Raw genomic sequence first — 24479 nt, forward strand, 5'->3', positions numbered from 1 at the left:
GGACGGGACGGCTCATATTATATCCATCGTGGACCATGACCATAAGCCATTCCAAGCCAAACAATTAACTCCCATTCACTTCACATAGCCTATGTGTTTAACTGATAATATGAAACACCAGTCTTTACAATATGTATGATAAAACGGCCCTGGGGTTCAGATCAAACAGAGAGATGGCATATTCTCACCTGGACCAGGAAGATTAGCAGAAAGTAGAAGTTGGCGATTCTTCTGAACTGTTCAAACAGGTTCTTGGGGATGAAGTTCCATAAGGTGTACTGGTAAAGAGAACACACACCACAGGAGGTTGGTGACACCTTAATTGGGGAGTACGGGCTTGTAGTAATGGCTGGAGTGGAATCAGAGGAATGAAATCAAATGGACCAAATAGATGGTTTCCAGGTGTTTGACACCATTCCATTTGCGCCGTTCCAGATATTATTATGAGACGTCCTCCCCTCACCAGCCTCCACTGACACACACCCACATTATCAACATGTTTTCTAGAGAGAGGGAATAACACTTTATACCAGTGTGTGTCTTTTCTTTCTTAATTTAATCCAAAATTGATATCAACAATGACAGTTCCTCATAGAAACGGCTAACGAACCTTGAGCAGTAGCAGATATCTATGGTTGTCACCCACATTAAGACGTTGCTAATCATAGATGACATACTGTCACAAGAGCACAACATGCTTGGTTATCAGGGCTAAATGACGTGGTTGTTGTGCTGACGGCTTGGTTGCCATGACACCTGCTCACCTTGGAGGAGACGATGCGGTTGTCAGGGTAACGCTGAGGGATATAGGCCTCGGCCGCCGGCGGGGGTTCTTTGTGACCGATGTAAACCGTACGACTGTCCACCCAATACTCCTCCCCCGCACACTGTTAGAGAGAAAGGGTGGGGGGGGAGAGACACAAAGAGTGAGACACAGAGAGCAAGAGACAGAGAGACAGAGAGTGAGGAGAGACGAGGGAATAACACGTTGTAGTAAAATTGTAGCAAACGTTTTGATATGAAAATGTGCATTCTTATTGAACAAGTTAATGTTCAGCAGTAGTGTCAGTAAAACATTTCCTACAGAACACATGACCCAGGGTGGATAAGGAAGTTGAGTTACCCTGAATTAAACTACCTCCCACAAGATTCTCAAGAAACAGAAGTGAAAAGGCTGCTTCAGAGAGCGGCTGTGCCTTTACCACTGTGATTCTATAGAATACACAGGGTGAGTGAGAGTAGGAGTGAGAGTGAGCTCCTGAGTTCTTCTGCAAAAAAGATAGAATTACAGTTGAATAAATGTAGATAAGTCCTTGCGAAAAAATGCAAGTTTATACAGGACACTAACCTCAACATTAAAATCAAATCAAAATTCCATACCTAAATCTCTTAGAACCAGAGTAAGTCCAGAGCAGGATAGTTCCTGTAGAGGGTAAAACCCTAGTGTAGTGGTGTATTGGCCAGACCCGTAAGGAGGTTGGAAGCCCACGCAGTGAGGCCGCGGGGTGTGTGTGTGCGTGCGTTTGTATGTGTATGAATGTTTGAACAAGATACGTCTGTAGTAACGTAGCAATAAGAGAAAGGTTGGTTTATGATCTTTGGGGAGGGGGAACCATGAAAGATTATGTGGAAATAGGAAGACAAGTGTGAATAAATTGGTAACGTGTGTTATCAACAACAGTGCTATTTGAGGCGCAAGACTGGAATAAGACATTAGGTAATGCGTATTCTCCAGTAATAAATTGGCAGCCGCTATAGCATAGGTTCTAATACAAGGTATTAAGTGCCCTGTCCAATTAATAGACACAAATACCATAACTATTCTCCGGGGAAGATGGTAGCGCTAACTTGGACAATAGTTAATAGAAGGTTGTATTAGAGACGGGAGTGAAGAAATCTAAATACCCTGGACACCGATGGGAGAGGTTTGGGAATAATAACTATTGATATGGCAACAGACGGCCCCGATTCTCCCTGTAAAGCGGAGCTAGAGGATTTTAATAAAGCCATGGAGCCGCTGAAAGAAGTGCACGAGCATTGTACCAATTTGAATATGGAAAATTAGTAGATGTCCTCAGCTGCAAAAAGACTGGGTACATGAGTACATTGGTAGAACTTGTACTTCGGCTTTGATGGCAAGTTTGAAACCTGTGATCAAAACGGCAGCTGCGGGGGTTGTGGATGAAATAGAGCAGGATGCTTTGAGAGTGTAATATAACTCTGCTCACTTCGCAGACGTGCGAGGGGTTAATACAGCCACAGTGAAAGTCTCTAACAGTGGTTTCAATGGCCAAGGTAAGACAAAGAAACGCAGCGAAAAAACATCAAAGCGTAGGGAGACAGAGTCCTGTTTTAGGTGTGGGGCCGTTGGGCATTGGAAGAATGAGTGTACAGTAGGGATGGAGCTGCTGCAGTCGGAGGAAATGCTGCCATGCAAGCGTCTGCATCCTTTCCAAAAAGGCAGCAAATCCTCCGGAAAGTAGCAGGACAGGAACTTTCACATAGCGGTGTATGGCCTCGGTACGATCGATAGTGGTTCATAGAGATGACAGTTTCTACGTGAAGGAAGACGTATGATATCGTCTTACACAACTTTTTAATAGAGGCCAGGAAACAAATATCGCAGATTCCTTATGATGAGAAATTGGCTAAATATGCCACAGGAAAAATTATTTTGGGTTGAAGAATCTAGGCAAAATGCCAGGGGGGTGGATTCTACAGAGGTAACAAATTAAAATTATGGCCAAACACCTTGTTTTTTTAATCTCATGAGACATTTTATGTGGTTTAATTATGAAATAGATTTACATTTTAAGTCATCTTATTCTGAAATAGATTTCTAGAATGGACGAAAGGGTGGAGGCATAACGAGGAATTAGCAAAGGGGTTACTAAACCTAAAATGAACTTCACTTTTTTTTTAGTTCATGAACATTGTGGTGCGGTGGTTATGGAGAATCATGGGGAAAAGAGACCAGTGAATCGTTGGACTCGATGGTGAGATAAAGTCGCTGTGTCTTAGGGTAGTACATGCTAAATACAAAATACAGAAATTATGGGGTGGATTAAAACAAACATTTAATGGTTGGAGTAAGGACAGTAGATTTACCATTATCAAGTTTGGTTTATAATTAATACCTTTGGATTGCTGATTATTATGTAGCATGAAGAATGCTAACGAAATGTACACTTTCTTTTCCAGAAGAGGAGGTTTCATCATCTCTGGTTGGAATGTTCCCGGAGACTGTGGTCTAGGGGAGAGCAGTTAGTGATATTCGGCAGTTTTAGGTATAAAAGTATCTGGATTAGGCCATAAATGGAGTTCCCAGATAAGTGAGGCCTGTTCATGTGTGTTTTTGACCTACAGTTTACCACACACAACTTACCGGTTATGAATATGCGTTAGTGGTGTTGACACCGTGGGATTTATTTAGTGGGGTCTTTCCAATTTGATTTTAAATTGAGTATGCAGAAGGATGGAAATGTTTTGAAATGGTTTCCGAAGGACAGGGGAAGAAAAGGGAGAGGAAATATTGAAGGATGTTGAATGCCCTGTATCCTGACTTTCTGGTGAAGCCTGATCAATCTCATGACCGAAACAGGTGGGACTTAATTATAAAATGAACGAGAAACACTAGTTTCTATTCTATTTTACGAGATACTATTTTTGTAATTCTAAATTGATTGGTTATTCGAATTTGTTTATTTTTGAGTTAACATGCAGTGTTGTTTGTTTTTGAATCACGATGTGAATCATGTGTTCAAAGGGGAAATGACCAGTTCCCTGGGGCCCTGGTCTTTGGGTAAATATACAAATGTATTTTGTTCAGTCTGCATATAAAAAGGAAAAATATATGTTAATAAGTGATGACAGTTACTCCAAATGGATTGTGATATGTGTTTTGCTGATTTCATTTTTGTCTTTGTTTCGATACAAATTTCACCAGATTGGGTCTGCTGGAGTGTTGGGATTCCCCCTGGGTTAGGGTGCTAACTTCCTGATCTGGTAACTCTTCCAAGAGGTCGCCAGTAAAATAAGGGAGTATGAACTAAGTTTGAAAATGGTTTCAACAGTAACAGTATGTTGTTATGCTCTTTGACGTTTGTCTTAGAGATGCAAAAAAATTGGGAATGTAATAAGGTCTACACACTGCAAACAATTTAGACTAAGTATGCATTGAGATACCGATCTTTCATTACCAGGCCACTCACGACAGGAAAACAGGGTCAAAGGGGGGCTGTAATGAGAAGAATTATTACCGGCAATAAAAAGGTCCCGTTTATAAATGTACATTCTAACCGGGATGAGGTGTGCTAGGATGAGAGGCTTGACTTCGAGTCATAGACTGAAAGTAAAGCACTAAGGACTGTCATTCTAAATTTGGGTTGGATAATTTATAAAATGTTTTAGTTATGAATCGGATACAGCGAGAGAGTTGCTCTCGAACGGTGAGGGGTGGGGGCACTGCTCAAATGTATTAGGCCTAGGGAGGCTCTCGAAACCTTATCTTTAAGTGTCCTCCGACAGGGAGGTTATTAGAGAACTCACTGGATGATAGCTTGTGTCAACCATGAAGGTTTTTTATTTTACCATGTCGTCAGAATTTTTATATGATACGGTACAATTAATTGCATACAAGGCTCAGTCTGTGTTTTGCGTTAACACCCAAGGATGAAAATGAAAGAGACAGCAGGGAGACCAGCATCACATGGGTATAGAACGGAGCGGATGGATGCTGCTTTCCCCAGTTTTAGTCGCATCAAGGGTGGTGTGAAATTATTAAACATGTACTTTTTTTCTCTTTCCTTTTCAAGTCAACATGTTTTTAGGTTTCTTGGAACATAAGAGTGATCGTTGTTCCAGACGAGGGACTGATGTATATTGACTAAGTGATTTGAGAATGTTTTAGTATGTTTATAACTGTAGAAGTGCATTAGGAGTAGTGACTAGTGTGTTATGGGTTAGATGGAATGATATATGTGTAAATGTATCTGTAGCAGGAGACGAGGTACACATGAGGCCTGTGGTTGAGAATGTTTACATCAGACTGTTAAGTGGGATGGAATGTGACTGCGGTGGAGATCTGTGGGGGCTCATAAATGAAGGTTGTGTTGATAGAGTGGTATCATTTTCAGAGACTAGGTATATTGTTACAGGAGATAGCTTGTAGGAGAGGGAGGACAGCTAACTGCACAATATAGGGACTAATATGAAGTTAAATTGAACGTTACACATACCCAGATCGCGGTGAGAGTAGCAGAGATAGTGTTGGCATCTCAGACACTATGGTGACCTTTCAAGAAACCTGGGACTCAGATATTCTTCAAACTCATTCATCTCTTTCCCAATTTCTAACAGCCAGCGAACACTTGACAGATTACATGCAGTAGTTATTCTCACGGAAGTCGCTGTAGGGACAGTAATTGAAGGAGGCTATAGTCATGGGCCATGTTAGTAGTAGCAGGGGTTACTTTAGTAGCATTGTTGGCATATCATTTTATGAGGACTCATGCCACATGGCTGGGTAGCTGGTAACTGGGGGACCGATGGGAGTACCGGAGGCTGTTATTCACCTCACTGATTAGTGATCTGGGATAAGGGGAGAGTCTGTTGTCAGGAAATGACCCATGCGTTGCAATGTGTATATTCCCTGATGGACGAGGCACATGAGGAGCAGGAGATAACCGAGGGCGTGGCCTGAATTCTGGAGATTGAGTGTACATCAAGATACACCAGGCGGGGGTGTTGGGACAATGTTGGTCTGTTCCACACACAGTACTGCTTACAGCACCTGCAGCGGTAAAGATTGTCATGTCTCTCCTCGGTGGGTGCGTAGTTCTCACGTGAAGTGAGATCCAGGTGCATAATGGGTGAGCTTGAAGACACCATGACAGACGAAGCGGAGCTAGAGAGAGAGACACTAGATTCCACTGTAGACATGCAGATGGGCTGGGTCTAGGAGACACTTTAAATATCATAGTTAGGTTGGGTTAGTTGCTTTATTGGTTAATGCATCACATGAAAGGATAGATGTTGGGGTAATTGTACTCTGGACAACATTCTGAAGGCATCGATGTGAAAGCACATACAGTGCTGAGTTACCTCAAGAGGATGTAGCGTTGATTATGGATACGCACTTGCCTATCAGATGATGTGCCTATCAGGTGGCAAAGAAGGAGATGGGGAGCAAAGTGAGGATGACATGGCTTGGGAACACCTCCTGGATCCTGTGGTCAGACAGGGAAGACTGGGCGAAAGCATGAGGAGGCTTTTTAGGGCTTTCATTTTTTGCAAACTCAGCAGAAAAGTATCCTGAAGGCATAGTCAGGTAAATAGAGAGTGGGAATTGTCATGTTATCAAACTTTAGGCTTTCATGCATATATTATTATGCATAGCTTACCACATTGTTAATACTATAATGTTTTGTGTTTCTCGTTGCTTTTAAAATCTTGTGCTATCATTCTCTTAGAAGGAGAAAGATGAAATGGAAGAAGTGAACAGCTCCAGTGGACACGTTATTATCAGTGTTCTATGAGAAATGTAAAGACGAGTGTGCTTGGTGTGATCATAGAACAGAGGCCATAAGTCTCCGAGTTTGTAAACCTCACTGTGAATGTTAATTATGTTTTATTTTTTGTTCATGTTTATTATCATTGTTTGTCCATTTATAAGTGTAATGTAATGTTGAACAGTATGGAGTGAAATGTTCAAAATAGGGGGACTGATGGATTCTGGGTTCTAACTCCTAAACTTGGGATAGGGTTAATTATCAGGTATCCTATTGAAATATTGAGTGTTTAGGTTTAGAGGGTTTACACCAGAAGTTAATGGTTATCTGTAGGAAGAAGGTATATATTGTGTGCAATAAAGCTTGAATTGTGCTGAGTGTAGGGAAAGTGATCACGTGGCAGGCATTGGTAAGGGGAGAGAGCCATGGATTGGTGATGAAGGGGGTCGAGGTCAGGTCAGGTCACGTTAAGGGAGAAAAGTTTATGGCACGTATCACTTTGTTTCCTGCCTAGCAACAAAGATACAATGTTTGTTCAGATGAGTAGGAGGAGACTCAGCCTAGGAGGAAGGGTTACATATCAGTGCTTGTGTGAAATGTCGTTGTCTGATGCAGCTGTATTGATCCTCTGGGAAGAATAAACTTGGTTTGAGTTTTCATACTGTCTGTTGAGTTTTTACTCTGAAAATTAAAACCTAACACCTAAAACCTTGATTTTAGACAATATTACTTGAATGGACTATTACTACCAAGGACTGTCAAGAAAAAACACCTGCAGAAGAAACACAGCTGAACCTGGAAATACCATCCAACACAACACTGAGTGAGTAATATTTAGTCTGAAGATAAGTCTGAAGCCAAAAACAATCATCTCTAGGTCATTTTGTTATATAAAGCTACGTAAATAAGTATACTACACTACCAAGTTGTTCGGTCAGAACAGACCTGGCGGCATCTTCAACTAGCACTGAAGTGTGGAGTCAGATGTGTGAAAACTCTCCTGCCATTGTTGGGCTCAAGAGTTTCACAATACAGGACACAATGGATATTAAAAATAACAGTGTACAAAAAAAAGCTCCTCAAGGACAATCCAGAGACACTATTTGCTGACTGCCACAAAGAGGGGAACGTAAGCAACGTAATTTTCCACACAGAACATCCCCTGGCATGGCACAGTGCTATAAGAGCACACTACCCCATGTCAAGAGAGGGTATTGGCCCAGGGTGGAAAATCTGAATACTAGACAGTGAGGAAATTGAAACAACCTCTGTCAACGTGTACAAGTCTGGTACAGTAATGGAGCAGGGCATCTTCATGCAGTTCCAGCAGGACTTTTACAGGATCAAAGAGAGAGCACAGCAGGAAAAGATCTATGTGATGACTCCCCCATCCTGAGTGAGTCTGATCACACCTCTTCAAAACTGTCCTACAGACGAGGATAGTCACCCCCCCAGCGCTGAACACAACAAGGTCCCACAACTGCACTGCTCCTGCATCATTGAGAGGGACAAATTCACAGAGGTGGAGAGAAACATGGTGGAGCTCAGAGAGCTAGTCCACACAATCCAGACAGAACAAAACCATGAAATAGACCAGTACAACACCCCTCCACCCCCAACAAGACCCGGAGTGCAGAAGGTGGAGAAGGACACTGTCTGAGAGAGCTTAAAGAGGCACACATGGCACTGAAGGAGGGGGTGACACAGCTGATGTGTGACAGAGAGCAGGACACTCCCCCAGACAAGCCAGCAGAACAGCCCACCTCGGGCCCGGACCGCAACCTCAACGGGACAGACAACACAGGACCCACCAACCCAACAGACCCCCTAACAGCCCCCCTGTCAGCTCCCCCAATAGCCCTCCAGAAGAACAATCCCCCCCCCCCATCCAGCGAGCCAGAGATTGTGCTCCTCATTGACTCAAATGGCAAATGCATTCAAAAGGATAAACTTTTTCCCAAACACAAAGTGGCCAAACTCTGGTGCCCAAACACTAGGCATGCCCTGGAGCTGTTGTCAGAGGACAAACACTAGGCATGCCCTGGAGCTGTTGTCAGAGGACAAACACTAGGCATGCCCTGGAGCTGTTGTCAGAGGACAAACACTAGGCATGCCCTGGAGCTGTTGTCAGAGGACAAACACTAGGCATGCCCTGGAGCTGTTGACAGAGGACAAACACTAGGCATGCCCTGGAGCTGTTGTCAGAGGACAAACTAGGGTCCCCCAGCCACATTTTAATTCACACGGGCACAAATTACCTGAGTGCCCATAAGGAAAGAGTGGCCACAGCACTAAAGGTGTGATGGAGAAAGAGGAAGAAGCTTTTTCAAACGCACAAGTGGTTATTGCCATCCTGCTACCACGAAAAGACTTTCACCCTGCTACCATACAATGGGTGAATGCAAGCATTTCATGAGACTGTAGCTCAAAACCTAATGTCTACCTGGCCCACCACTCCACCCTGGACTTGAACAGCCTTTACGACCAGGTCCACCTCTGCAAGGCAGCAATCCCAAATTTTGCCAGGACCCTGTAGGACGTCACCCTTAACCGTAGCCCCAGCACGTCACAGGAGCAACGGAGACCCTGCCCAGACCAGCGAGACACCCTCCTAGACCTGCAAGACCCCCTCGTGAAGGACCTAAACAGAGAGAACCCACACCAAGAGGACCTACACCCAGACCACAGTATCACCAGCCAGCCCAAGCAAACCCTGGCCACACCCTATATAGGCCCCCTCATATCAGACCTATGCCCCTTCTGCCCACCCCCCGAGGCAAGGACCTCAACATGACAGCAGGACATATGCCCAGGCCGTGAGCAGAGCAACAGGCCCAACCCCCACTAATAACCCGCCCAAGCCCCATCCTGCGACCTAAGAGGTCAGATGCTCAACATGCTCTGCTCACTCCTACTGTGATGGTCCGGGCCTAAAAAAACAACACTAGAAACTATGGAACACAAAGCTTTTACTATATCTCATCCTGGAATATACAAGGTCATCTGCCTTTGGCCTAAAGAGAAGGAACTGAGACATCATCAAAGAAATTGGAAATGCAGACATTGTCATCCTACAAGAAACATGGAATAAAGGAGATGGACCCACTGGTGGCCCACTAGGTTACAGAGAGCTGGTAGTCCCATCCACCAAACTACCAGGTGTGAAACAGGGAAGAGACTAAGGGGGTATGCTAATTTGGTATAGATCAGACCTAACCAATTCTATCAAATTAGTCAAAACGGGAACATTTTGTGTCTGGCTAGAAATTAATAAGGAAATGATCTTAACAGAGAAAAATGTCCTCATGTGTGCTACCTAAACTCAGCAAAAAAAGAAACGTCCTCTCACTGTCAACTGCGCTTATTTTCAGCAAACTTAACATGTGTAAATATTTGTATGAACACAACAAGATTCAACAACTGAGACAAACTGAACAAGTTCCACAGACATGTGACTAACAGAAATTGAACAAGGGGGGGGGGGGGGGGGTGTCAAAATCAAAAGTAACAGTCAATATCTGGTGTGGCCACCAGCTGCATTAAGTACTGCAGTGCATCTCTTCCTCATTGACTGCACCAAATTTGCCAGTTCTTGCTGTGAGATGTTACCCCACTCTTCCACCAAGGCACCTGCAAGTTCCCAGACATTACATGGGGGAATGGCCCTAGCCCTCACCCTCCGATCCAACAGGTCCCAGACGTGCTCAATGGGATTGAGATCTGGGCTCTTTGCTGGCCATGGCAGAACACTGACATTCCCGTCTTGCAGGAAATCACGCACAGAACGAGCAGTATGGCTGGTGGCATTGTCATGCTGGAGGTTCATGTCAGGATACGCCTGCAGGAAGGGTACCACATGAGGGAGTAGGATGTCTTCCCTGTAACGCACACCGTAGAGATTGCCTGCAATGACAACAAGCTCAGTCCGATGACGCTGTGACACACCGCCCCAGACCATGACAGACACTCCACCTCCAAAATCGATCCCGCTCCAGAGTACAGGCTTCGGTGTAATGCTCATTCCTTCGACGATAAACTAGAATCCGACCATCACCCCTGGTGAGACAAAACCGCGACTCGTCAGTGAAGAGCACTTTTGCCAGTCCTGTCTGGTCCAGCGACGGTGGGTTTGTGCCCATAGGCAACATTGTTGCCGGTGATGTCTGGTGAGGACCTGCCTTACAACAGGCCTACAAGCCCTCAGTCCAGCCTCTCTCGGCCTATTGCGGACAGTCTGAGCACTGATGGAGGGATTGTGCATTCCTGGTGTAACTCGGGCAGTTGTTGTTGCCATCCTGTAACTGTCCCGCAGGTGTGATATTCGGATGTACCGATCCTGTGCAGGTGTTGTTACACGTGGTATGCCACTGCGAGGATGATCAGCTGTCCGTCCTGTCTCCCTGTAGCGCTGTCTTAGGCATCTCACAGTACGGACATTGCAATTTATCGCTCTGGCCACATATGCAGTCCTCATGCCTCCTTGCAGCATGCCTAAGGCACATTCACGCAGATGAGCAGGGACCCTGGGCATCTTTCTTTTGGTGTTTTTCAGAGTCAATAGAAAGGCCTCTTTTAGCATCCTAAATTTTCCTAACTGTGACCTTAATTGCCTACCGTCTGTAAGCTGTTAGTGTCTTAATGACCTTTCCACAGGTGCATGTTCATTAATTGTTCATGGTTCATTGAACAAGCATGGGAAACAGTGTTTAACTTCTTTCAGCTAGGGGGCAGAATTTTTATGTTTGGAAAAATAACGTTCCCAAGGTAAACGGACTATTTCTCAGGTCCAGATGCTAGAATATGCATATAATTGACAGATTAGGATAGAAAACACTCTAAAGTTTCCAAAACTGTCAAAATATTGTCTGTGAGTATAACAGAACTGATTTTGAAGGCGAAAATCTGAGGAAATCCAACCCGGAAGTGCCTTTTATTTGGAAAAATCCCTGTTCCGTTGCCTGCCCCTCCTCCATTTAAAAGGGGTATCAACCAGATTCCTTTTCCAATGGCTTCCTCAGGCTGTGACCAGGCTTTAGACATAGTTTCAAGCTTTTATTTTGAAAAATTAGCGAGATTTTTCAAAACGCATCAGGTGTCCTTTGATTAGTTCCTGCGCGCGAGAGATGTAGCTCGACATTTTCTTTCTCTGTAGTATTGAATAGGTTACCGTCCGGTTGAAATATTATCGATTATGTATGTTAAAAACAACCTGAGGATTGATTATAAAAAACGTTTGACATGTTTCTGCGTACATTACGGATACTTTTTTGAATTTTCGTCAAATGGCGGTTTTTGGTTATAAAACTAATCTTTATCGAACAAAAATAACATTTATTGTGTAACTGGGAGTCTCGTGAGTGCAAACATCCGAAGATTATCAAAGGTAAGCGATTCATTTTATTGCTTTTCTGACTTTCGTGACCAAGCTAATTTGAGGCTAGCTGTTCTTACTGTTATGTCTAGTGATTGATAAACTCACAAACGCTTGGATTGCTTTCGCTGTAAAGCATATTTTCAAAATCTGACACGATAGGTGGATTAACAACAAGCTAAGCTGTGTTTTGGTACAGTGGGGCAAAAAAATACTAAAAAGTATTTAGTCAGCCAACAATTGTGCAAGTTCTCCCACTTAAAAAGATGAGAGAGGCCTGTAATTTTCATCATAGGTACACTTCAACTATGACAGAGAAAATGAGAAAAACAAATCCAGAAAATCACATTGTAGGATTTTTAATGAATTTATTTGCAAATTATGGTGGAAAATAAGTATTTGGTCAATAACAAAAGTTTATCTCAATACTTTGTTATATACCCTTTGTTGGCAATGACAGAGGTCAAACGTTTTCTGTAAGTCTTCACAAGGTTTTCACACACTGTTGCTGGTATTTTGGCCCATTCCTCCATGCAGATATCCTCTAGAGCAGTGATGTTTTGGGGCTGTTGCTGGGCAACACGGACTTTCAACTCCCTCCAAAGATTTTCTATGGGGTTGAGATCTGGAGACTGGCTAGGCCACTCCAGGACCTTGAAATGCTTCTTACGAAGCCACTCCTTCGTTGCCCGGGCGGTGTGTTTGGGATCATTGTCACGCTGAAAGACCCAGCCACGTTTCATCTTCAATGCCCTTGCTGATGGAAGGAGGTTTTCACTCAAAATCTCACGATACATGGCCCCATTCATTCTTTCCTTTACACGGATCAGTCGTCCTGGTCCCTTTGTAGAAAAACAGCCCCAAAGCATGATGTTTCCACCCCCATGCTTCACAGTAGGTATGGTGTTCTTTGGATGCAACTCAGCATTCTTTGTCCTCCAAACACGACGAGTTGAGTTTTTACCAAAAAGTTCTATTTTGGTTTCATCTGACCATATGACATTCTCCCAATCTTCTTCTGGATCATCCAAATGCTCTCTAGCAAACTTCAGACGGGCCTGGACATGTACTGGCTTAAGCAGGGGGACACGTCTGGCACTGCAGGATTTGAGTCCCCGGCGGCGTAGTGTGTTACTGATGGTAGGCTTTGTTACTTTGGTCCCAGCTCTCTGCAGGTCATTCACTAGGTCCCCCCGTGTGGTTCTGGGATTTTTGCTCACCGTTCTTGTGATCATTTTGACCCCACGGGGTGAGATCTTGCGTGGAGCCCCAGATCGAGGGAGATTATCAGTGGTCTTGTATGTCTTCCATTTCCTAATAATTGCTCCCACAGTTGATTTCTTCAAACCAAGCTGCTTACCTATTGCAGATTCAGTCTTCCCAGCCTGGTGTAGGTCTACAATTTTGTTTCTGGTGTCCTTTGACAGCTCTTTGGTCTTGGCCATAGTGGAGTTTGGAGTGTGACTGTTTGAGGTTGTGGACAGGTGTCTTTTATACTGATAACAAGTTCAAACAGGTGCCATTAATACAGGTAATGAGTGGAGGACAGAGGAGCCTCTTTAAAGAAGAAGTTACAGGTCTGTGAGAGCCAGAAATCTTGCTTGTTTGTAGGTGACCAAATACTTATTTTTCACCATAATTTGCAAATAAATTCATTAAAAATCCTACAATGTGATTTTCTGGATTTGTTTTTCTCATTTTCTCTGTCATAGTTGAAGTGTACCTATGATGAAAATTACAGGCCTCTCTCATCTTTTTAAGTGGAAGAACTTGCACAATTGGTGGCTGGCTAAATACTTTTTTGCCCCACTGTATATTTCACTTGTGATTTCACGATTATAAATATTTTTAGTATTTTTAAATGTTTTATTTGGCGCTCTGCAATTCAGCGGTTGTTTACGAAAATGATCTTGCTAAAGGGATCCGTGCGGCAAGAAGTTAAATCCTTTACAATGAAGATCTGTGAAGTTATTTGGATTTTTACAAATTATCTATGACAGGGTCCTGTAAAAGGGACATTTCTTTTTTTTGCTGAGTTTATATCCCCCCAATAGAATCCCAGCTTCTCCATCCTTGAGGGGGAGATCAACAATTTCCAGACTCAGGGACATGTACCTAAATGCCAGAACCTGACACCCTCAGCACACAGAGGGACAATCACCTAACTGGAGGTGACAGCATTCCCTCCCACATATAACCCCCTAGACACAACTACGACAACATAACCAACAAAAACGTGTCACAAATCCTGCAGCTCTGTCGGATGCCGGGTATGTACATAGTCAATGGTAGGCTTTGAGGGGACTCCTTTGGTAGGTACACCTATAGCTCATCTCTTGGCAGTAGTACTGTAGACTACTTTATCACTGACCTCAACCCAGAGTCTCTCAGAGCGTTCACAGTCAATCCACTGACACCCCTATCAGATCACAGCAAAATCACACTCTACTTGCACCGAGTTATGCTCAAGCATGAGGCATCAAAGCCAAAGAAACTGAATAATATTAAGAAATGCTATAGATGGAAGGAAAATATTGTGGAAATCTACCAAGAAACAATTACACAACAAATGAAATATCATCTAGACAATTTCCTGGAAAAAAGGTTTCACTGTAATAGTGAAGGTGTAAACTTGGCAGTAGAAAACCTAAACAGTATAATTTACATCTCAGCTTCCCTATCAAATCTAAAAATTGCAAGCAGACAACCTAAGAAAATTAACAGAAATGACAAATGGTTTGATGAAGAACGCAAAAACCTAAAAGAAAGAAATTGAGAAACCTATCCAACCAAAAACAGAGACTCAAAAAACCTGAACCTACGCCTTCACTACGGTGAATCACTAAAACAATACAGAAATACACTACGGAAAAAGAAGGAACAGCATGTCAGAAATCAGCTCAATGTAATTGAAGAATCCATAGAATCGAACCACTTCTGGGAAAATTGGAAAACACGAAACAAACAACAACACAAAGAGTTATCTATCCAAAATGGAGATGGATAAACCACTTCTCCAATCTTTTTGGCTCTATAACAAAGAACAGCAAAAACATACAGTATACATCAAATACAAATCTTAGAATCAACTATTAAAGACTACCAGAACCCACTGGATTCTCCAATTAAAACGAATGAACTACAGGACAAAATAGCAACCTTCCAACCCAAAAAGTCCTGTGGGGATGATGGTATCCAAAATGAAATGACAAAAATATACAGACCACAAATTCCAATTGGCTATACTTAAACATCATCCTCAGCTCTGGCATTTTCCCCAATATTTGGAACCAAGACTGATCCCCCCCCCCAATCCACAAAAGTGGAGACAACATTGATCCCAACAACTACCTGGGGATATGCGTCAACAGCAACCGTGGGAAAATCCTCTGTATTATCATTAACAGCAGACTCGTACATTCACTCAGAGAAAACAATGTACTGAGCAAATCTCAAAATTGGCTTTTTACCAAATTACCGTATGATAGACCACGTATTCACCATGCACACCCTAATTGACAAACAAAACAAAACCAAAGTTCTCATGCTTTGTTGATTTCAAAAAAGCTTTGACTTACCTTGGCATGAGCGTCTGCTATACAAATGGACGGAAAGTGGTGATGGGGGAAAAACATATTACATTATAAAATCCACGTACACAAACAATAAGTGTGTGATTAAAATTGGAAAAAATGTATTTCCACAGGGCCGGGGGTGAGACAGGGATGCAGCTTAAGCCCCACCCTCTTCAACATATATCAACAAATCATTGAGGGCAGTAGAACAGTCTGCAGCAGTCAAATGTCTACAGTTTGCTGATGATCTGGTGCTTCTGTCACCAACCAAGGAGGGCCTACAGCAGCACCAAGATCTACTGCACATATTCTCAGACCTGGGCCCTGAGAGTAAATCTCAGTAAGACAAAAATAATAGTGTTCCAAAAAAGATCCAGTTGCCAGGACCACGAATACAAATTCCCTAGAGCACACAAAAACTATACATACCTCAGCCTAAACATCAGCGCCACAAGTAACTTCCACAAAGCTGTGAACGATCTGAGAGACAAGGCAAGAAGGGCCTTCTATGCCATCAAAAGGAACATAAAATTCAAAATACCAATTAGGATCTGGCTAAAAATACTTGAATCAGTTATAGAACCCATTGCCATTTATGGTTGTGAGGTCTGGGGTCCGCTCACCAACCAGGAATTCACTAAATGGGACAAACACCAAATTGAGTCTCTGCAGGCAGAATTCTGCTAAAATATCCTCCGTGTACAACGTAAAACACCAAATAATGCATGCACAGCAGAATTAGGCCGATACCCGCTAATTATCAAAATCCAGAAAAGAGACGTTAAAATATACAACCACCTAAAAAGGAAGTGATTCCCAAACCTTCCATAACAAAGCAATCACCTACAGAGAAATTAACCTGGAGAAGAGCCCCCTAAGCAAGCTGGTCCTGGGACTCTGTTCACAAACACAAACAGACCCCACAGAGCCCCAGGACAGCAACACAATTAGACCCAACCAAATCATGAGAAAACAAAAAGATAATTACTTGACACATTGGAAAGAACTAACAAAAATACAGAGCAAAATAGAATGCTATTTGGCCCTAAACAGAGAGTACACAGTGGCAGAATACCTGACCACTGTGACTGACCCAAAATGAAGGAAATCTTTGACTATGTACAGACTCAGTGAGCATAGCCTTGCTGTTGAGAAAGCCATGTCTGCCTACGGCGACCTCTCAATATAAGACAGGCTGCCCACAAAATTAGGTGGAAACTGAGCTGCACTTCCTAACCTCCTGCCCAATGTATGACATTATTAGAGACACATATTTCCCTCAGATTACACTGATCCACAAAGAATTTGAAAACAAACCCGATTTTGATAAACTCCCATATCTACTGGGTGAAATACCGAAGTGTGCCATCACAGCAGCAAGATTTGTGACCTGTTGCCACAAGAAAAGGGCAACAAATGAAGAACAATCACCATTGTAAATGCAACCTATATTTATGTTTATTTATTTTTCCTTTGTACTTTAACTATTTGCACATCGTTACAACACTGTATATAGACATAATGACATTTGAAATGTCTTTACTATTTTTGGAACTTTTGTGAGTGTAATGTTTACTGTTACATTTGTATTGTTTATTTCACTTTAGTTTATTATATATTTCACTTGCTTTGGCAATGTAAACATATGTTTTCCATGCCAATAAAGCCCTTAAATTGAATTGAGAGAGACAGATTGTGTCTTGGTGTAGTGCCCATTGGGCAGCAGCCCATACTCTGATCTCTCCCCACACAGGGAGCTTCCTCCCTGGTTAGGCAGAGCCCTGCACACTGGGTGGCTCTGAAACACTCGCTACACCACTCGGGAGCCCAATAACGCTTCAACTATCCAATAACAAATACTAGAACAAGCACCTCAGTGACTTTAGTTATCTGAAACCAATGACATCATCCATGCTCACTGATTCTCACAACATCTTGACTGTAATGACTAATATAAACCAGCTGATCTGATCGACCAAAAGAAAGCACAGTGAGAACTCACATTTCTCTGCCATAGATTACATTCAACAATAAAATTCTAATTCTATGGTCTGATCTATGAATGAGACCATAATAGGTTGATATGTTTTTAAACTTTTGATACCATCTGAGCTGCGTGTCACCCAGTGGTAGAGTCCATTACATGATGCGGCAGACCAGCCCAGACCACTGCCCAGACCACTGCCCAGACCAGGCTGATCAACAAGCATTTGGCAGCTGGTTATAAATAGACACTTAGCCAACAGAGAGTGTCAGCAAACGGGCTGCTCCAAAACCCAAGAAGAGAGGCATGACCCAGAGAAGGAGAGGCAAGAGAGCAAGAGAGAGTGTGCAAAAGAGAGAGAGAGAGAGAGTGAGTGTGCAAAAGAGAGAGAGAGAGAGAGTGAGTGCGCAAAAGAGAGAGAGAGAGAGCACGCAAAAGAGAGAGAGAGCGCAAAAGAGAGAGAGAGCGCAAAAGAGAGAGAGCGCAAAAGAGAGAGAGAGCGCAAGAGAGAGAGCGCAAAAGAGAGAGAGAGCGCAAGAGAGAGAGCGCAAGAGAGAGAGAGCGCAAGAGAGAGAGAGCGCAAGAGAGAGAGAGAGCGCAAGAGAGAGAGAGCGCAAAAGAGAGAGAGCGCAAAAGAGAGAGAGCGCAAGAGAGAGAGCGCAAAAGAGAGAGCGAGCCGCAAAAGAGAGAGAGCCGCAAAAGAGAGACAGAGCTGCAAAAGAGAGAGAGAGCGCAAAAGAGAGAGAGAGCGCAAAAGAGAGAGAGCGCAAAAGAGAGAGCGAGCCGCAAAAGAGCGAAAAAGAGAGAGAGCGCAAAAGAGAGAGCGAGAGCGCACACAAAAGAGAGAAAAAGAGAGAGCGAGAGAAAGAAGATGGGGGGGAAACAAATGCAAGACAGGTTACAGTTGAGGAGAGGAGTAAAAGGAGAGAAGAAGAGAGGAGTAGAGATCTGTGTGTAGTATATAGACTTACTAGGGAGATTGGGAAAGAGAAGGGGATATGTGATATGTGTGATAAGTAATGGAAAGAGTGAAGGAGCCAGTGAAAAAGAGGGGGTAGGGGGGCAGTAAAAACAGTTACAGTAATAGCTGCCTAATGATGACTGGATGATCTGTGACCCACAACAGGTTGTCACATGAGACAGACACACACACACTTGTACAACTAACCTTGTGGGGACACACAATTCAGTCCCATTCAAAATCCTATTTTCCCTAACCCCTAAACCTAACCTTAGCTCCTAACCCTAACTCTAACCTTGACCCTAAACCCCCTAGAAATAGCATTTGACCTTGTGGGGACCAACAAAATGACCCCAGTTGATCAAATATTTGTTTGTTTACTATTCTTGTGAGGACTTCAGGAGTCAGAGTGTGTGTGTGCGCATCCCGAGTAAGGCAACATATTAGGATATTAGAAAATGACATCAAAACCACATGCTGGCTATACCTCCCCAGTGTGTGTGAGTTGAATAATATAGAGGTTGGCTGTAACACCACCTCTGTGTATGAAGGACTAGTGCAGTGCAGTGTGTGTGAGTTGAATAATATAGAGGTTGGCTGTAACACCACCTCTGTGTATGAAGGACTAGTGCAGTGCAGTGTGTGCCGTATTTAACTTCAGATCCAACGTCCATACAATAATATTATCCTCCATTTCCTCTCCTCCCTTCCTCTCCTCTTCCATTCTCTCCTCTCCATCTCCTTCCTGTCACATTCTGCAAATGTGACGGTGGGAGAGGAAGAGAGGGAGAGAATAATAGCTTTACAGTCTGATCAGTAATACGTTCTGATCCGTGTCAAACAGCCACGTTCGACAACTTTCTATGCTGATGAGAAGAGACCTACGGACAGTTGGCCGGGCGGCCATATTGTTTTGACGTGTATTATTAATCAAACTAAAGAGGCCCGTCTCTATATAAAGATGGTGTTACATCATCGCTATATCCCACCACAAGTCATGTTGTCATAATCTGATGTGACATGGATGGGATCATCCATAAGAGATCAAATAAGACCCCGACCCACAGCTCCCCTCCTAGGATCAGATCTACTGTAGGATCAGCTTACCCTTCCTCAAATCCTCCTAACCTTAATCATTTAAACACTAAACTGACCTTAGATCAGCATCAACAGGAATCTCCTCTATGTCATGCTACATTGCCCCCAGCGGGGCTTCCAGACACTAAAGTGTCACGTTCCTGACCTGTTTTCTCTTGTTTTGTATGTGTTTATTGGTCGGGGCGTGAGTTTTGGGTGGGCAGTCTATGTTTTCTATTTCTATGTTGGGTTTTTGTGTTCGGCCTGGTATGATTCTCAATCAGAGACAGGTGTGTATCGTTTGTCTCTGATTGAGAGTCATACTAAGGCAGCCAGGGTTTCACTGGTGTTTTGTGGGTGTTTGTTCCTGTGTCAGCGTTTGGGCCACACAGGACTGTTGCAGGTTAGTCACGTTTGTTGTTTTGTTAATTTGTAGTGTTTGTTGGTTTGCCATTAAAACATGAATACCTACTACTCCGCATCTTGGTCCGATCCATGCTCCTCCTCGTCCGAGGAGGAGAACGACATTGACAGCCGTTACAGAATATGTCACGTGCCTGACCTGTTTTCTCTTGTTTTGTATGTGTTTATTGGTCGGGGCGTGAGTTTTGGGTGGGCAGTCTATGTTTTCTATTTCTATGTTGGGTTTTTGTGTTCGGCCTGGTATGATTCTCAATCAGAGACAGGTGTGTATCATTTGTCTCTGAGAGTCATACTAAGGCAGCCAGGGTTTCACTGGTGTTTTGTGGGTGTGTCTCCTGTGTCAGTGTTTGTCGCACCATACGGGACTGTTCGGTATGTTTGTTCATCGTCATTTTGTGTAGTCTATTTTTCCCTGTTCGTGCGTTCTTCGCGTTATTTGTAAGTTCGTATTGTTCAGGTCTGTCTATACATTTCGGTTTTGTTATTTTGTAGTTTATTCAAGTCTAGGTCGTTTTGTCTTCATTGTTTTGTCGTGTCTTTATTAAATTATGTATTCACAACCCGCTGCGCCTTGGTTCAATCACTACTCCTCCTCTTCGGTTGAAGAGGAGGAGAACCACCGTTACATAAAGATGTTATAGTGTGTAATAAAAGGCCCTAAATCTTCTTCCCCAGAGTCAGATGAACATGTCTCTGAATGAAGTTTGAAGGAAGTAGCTAACTAACGCTAGCGCAATTGATAACTAGCATTAGCACAATGACTGGAAGTCTATGGGTATCTGCTAGAAGGATTGGCTCACGAAACTACCTCTAACTTCCTTCATACTGGACAGAGAGACATACAAATGGGAGACAAGCAGCACCGCTCAGACATGTCTGTCTGTCTGAGCAGCTATTCCACCACGCAGTCACGATCTCTCTGCAGTCACACTCACGTTGCCACCACTGATATATCATTAATCGTCATGGCAACACAGCACGGGTCCACCAGAGAGGAACAGAGGAGAGAGAAAGAGTCGAGCCTTACAAAGTGAGTGTAGTAGAAGGTAGTACAGGACCAGATATTCTTTCTACATCAAAAGAGGTCCATTTCTATGACAGGAGGAGAAGGAATGAGAGACAAGACTCACTGATGGAAAACAAACATTAAAAGGAAACAGCACATAACATCAATATCAATGTAGACCTGCTATAAACACCAGGCATGACTTATTCCTAGATGGACAGAACTGCAAAGAGGCAAACATCAAGTCCTTTGTTTTAACTGTAAAGTGTAGATGAATAAAACACTTAATCCAACACTGCCCCCTCACATACACTTTGCCCCTAAAGACTGGCAACTAGGTTTAACACCACCCCCTCTCTTCACAGGGGCTCAGCCCCAGGGAGAGGGAGCAGAGACAGGAATAGATTGCCTTTAGCCCTCTGCCAGGTTAGCATTGGCGCTAACACAGAGCTGAAATGTCCCTTTCATCACTAGCTGCCGCTAACGCCTGACCACAGCCTGGCACCTGGGGCTTTAAAGTGAATAAATGTCACACTACACCTTACCAAGCCTCTACATAGCTTCTGCACTCCTCTCCTCCACTGGTTACTGAACTAAAGTAAGTGAAGTGGATTTACACCCGGTAACAAAATTACGGTAACGGAATTACATAATGGTTCCCTGATCTGTACTACACAAAAATGCATAATTATGGATATGAATGTCAGTCTCATGTTTCACACGTTTGGACATCACAGGGCAGAGCACAGTAGAGTGCAGTGCAGTACAATACAGACCAGCACAGCAGAGCAGGGCAGAGTTCAGTACAGTGTAATACAGTAGAGTACAAGCGAGTTCAGTATAGTACAGTACAATACTTTACTGTACCACAGTATTGTATTGACTGTACTATCCAGAGGGGGCTCATGGGTAGGTGTCAGTAAGAGCTGGGAGAGATGACATTAACTACAGTCATGGCCAAAAGTTTTGAGAATGACACAAATATTAACTTTCACAAAGTCTGCTGCCTCAGTTTGTATGATGGCAATTTGCATATGCTCCAGAATGTTATGAAGAGTGATCAGATGAATTGCAAAGTCCCTCTTTGCCATGCAAATGAACTGAATCCCCAAAAAACATTTCCACTGCATTTCAGCCCTGCCACAAAAGGACCAGCTGACATCATGTCAGTGATTCTCTCGCTAACACAGGTGTGAGTGTTGACGAGGACAAGAATGGAGATCACTCTTTCATGCTGATTGAGTTCGAATAACAGACTGGAAGCTTCAAAAGGAGGGTGGTGCTTGGAATCATTGCTCTTCCTCTGTCAACCATGGTTACCTGCAAGGAAACACGTGCCGTCATCATTGCTTTGCACATAAAGGGCTTCACAGGCAAGGATATTGCTGCCAGTAAGATTGCACCTAAATCAACCATTTACCGGATCATCAAGCACTTCAAGGAGAGCGGTACAATTGTTGTGAAGAAGGCTTCAGGGTGCCCAAGAAAGTCCAGCAAGCACCAGGACCGTCTCCTAAAGTTGATTCAGCTGTGGGATCGGGGCACCACCAGTACAGAGCTTGCTCAGGAATGGCAGCAGGCAGGCAGGAATGGCAACAGCAGGCAGGTGTGAGTGCATCTGCACTAGAGGTCGACCGATTATGATTTTTCAACGCCGATACCGATACCGATTATTGGAGGACCAAAAACCCGATGCCGATTAAATCGGCCGATTTTTAAAATTTGTTTGTAATAATGACAATTACAACAATACTGAAACACTTATTTTAACTTAATATAATACATCAATAAAATCAATTTAGCCTCAAATAAATAATGAAACATGTTCAATTTGGTTTAAATAATGCAAAAACAAAGTAAAAGTGCAATATGTGCCATGTAAGAAAGCTAACGTTTAAGTTCCTTGCTCAGAACATGAGAACATATGAAAGCTGGTGGTTCCTTTTAACATGAGTCTTCAATATTCCCAGGTAAGAAGTTTTAGGTTGTAGTTATTATAGGAATTATAGGACTATTTCTCTCTATACGATTTGTATTTCATATACCTTTGACTATTGGATGTTCTTATAGGCACTTTAGTATTGCCAGTGTAACAGTATAGCTTCCATCCCTCTCCTCGCCGCTACCTGGGCTTGAACCAGGAACACATCGACAACAGCCACCCTCGAAGCAGCGTTACCCATGCAGAGCAAGGGGAACAACTACTCCAAGTCTCAGAGCGAGTGACGTTTGATACGCTATTAGCGCGCACCCCGCTAACTAGCTAGCCATTTCACATCGGTTACACCAGCCTAATCTCGGGAGTTAATAGGCTTGAAGTCATAAACAGCGCAATGCTTGAAGCATTGCGAAGAGCTTCTGGCATAACGCACGAAAGTGCTGTTTGACTGAACGCTTACGAGCCTGCTGGTGCCTACCATCGCTCAGTCAGACTGCTCTATCAAATCATAGACTTAATTAGAACATAATAACACACAGAAATACGAGCCTTAGGTCATTAATATGGTCGAATACGGAAACTATCATCTCGAAAACAAAACGTTTATTCTTTCAGTGAAATACGGAACCGTTCCGTATTTTATCTAACGGGTGGCATTCATAAGTCTAAATATTCCTGTTACATTGCACAACCTTCAATGTTATGTCATAATTACGTAAAATTCTGGCAAATCAGTTCGCAATGAGCCAGGCGGCCCAAACTGTTGCATATACCCTGACTCTGCGTGCAATGAACGCAAGAGAAGTGACACAATTTCACCTGGTTAATATTGCCTGCTAACCTGGATTTCTTTTAGCTAAATATGCAGGTTTAAAAATATATACTTCTGTGTATTGATTTTAAGAAAGGCATTGATGTTTATGGTTAGGTACACGTTGGAGCAACGACAGTCCTTTTCCGCGAATGCACACTGCATCGATTATATGCAACGCAGGGCACGCTAGATAAACTAGTAATATCATCAACCATGTGTAGTTATAACTAGTGATTATGATTGATTGATTGTTTTTTATAAGATAAGTTTAATGCTAGCTAGCAACTTACCTTGGCTTCTTACTGCATTTGCGTAACAGGCAGGCTCCTTGTGAGGCAGGTGGTTAGAGCGTTGGACTAGTTAACCGTAAGGTTGCAAGATTGAATCCCTGAGCTGACAAGGTAAACATTTGTTGTTCTGCCCCTGAACAAGGCAGTTAACCCACCGTTCCTAGGCCGTCATTGAAAAAAAGAATGTGTTCTTATTTCTTAATCGCGTCCAAAATTAGCGATTTCCGATTGTTATGAAAACTTGAAATCGGCCCTAATTAATCGACCATTCCGATTAATCGGTCGACTTCTAGTGCTCATGGGTCCTTTTACATGGAAATGCCCAAAACTACAGCGGCAGGTAGCCAAGCAGTTAAGAGCATTGGGCCAGTAACCGAAAGTTCGCTGGTTTCGAATCCCCGAGCCAACCTAGTGAAAAAAATCTTATGATGTGGCCTTGAGCAAGGCACTTAACCCTAATTGCTCCTGTAAGTTTCTCTGGATAAGAGCATCTGCTACAAGACTAGAATGTAAAACATCAATAAGTTAAC

The 24479-nt window shown here is 43.2% G+C and overlaps 1 protein-coding gene across 6 annotated transcripts in view; it reads right to left on the reverse strand.

The window, feature by feature from the left end:
* Window positions 1-24479, reverse strand: part of LOC120064302 (probable phospholipid-transporting ATPase IH) — a 64805-nt gene that overhangs the window by 33780 nt on the left and 6546 nt on the right. For all 6 annotated transcript variants that reach the window (XM_039014777.1, XM_039014778.1, XM_039014776.1 and 3 more), the window contains exons 2-3: window positions 765-887; window positions 189-278 (exon numbers count right to left, since the gene is read on the reverse strand). In XM_039014777.1, coding sequence (XP_038870705.1) covers window positions 189-278; window positions 765-887 — 213 coding nt within the window. The remainder of the gene's footprint in view (window positions 1-188; window positions 279-764; window positions 888-24479) is intronic.

The sequence above is a fragment of the Salvelinus namaycush genome, chromosome 19 (genome assembly GCF_016432855.1).
Source record: "Salvelinus namaycush isolate Seneca chromosome 19, SaNama_1.0, whole genome shotgun sequence".
NCBI lineage: Eukaryota > Metazoa > Chordata > Actinopteri > Salmoniformes > Salmonidae > Salvelinus > Salvelinus namaycush.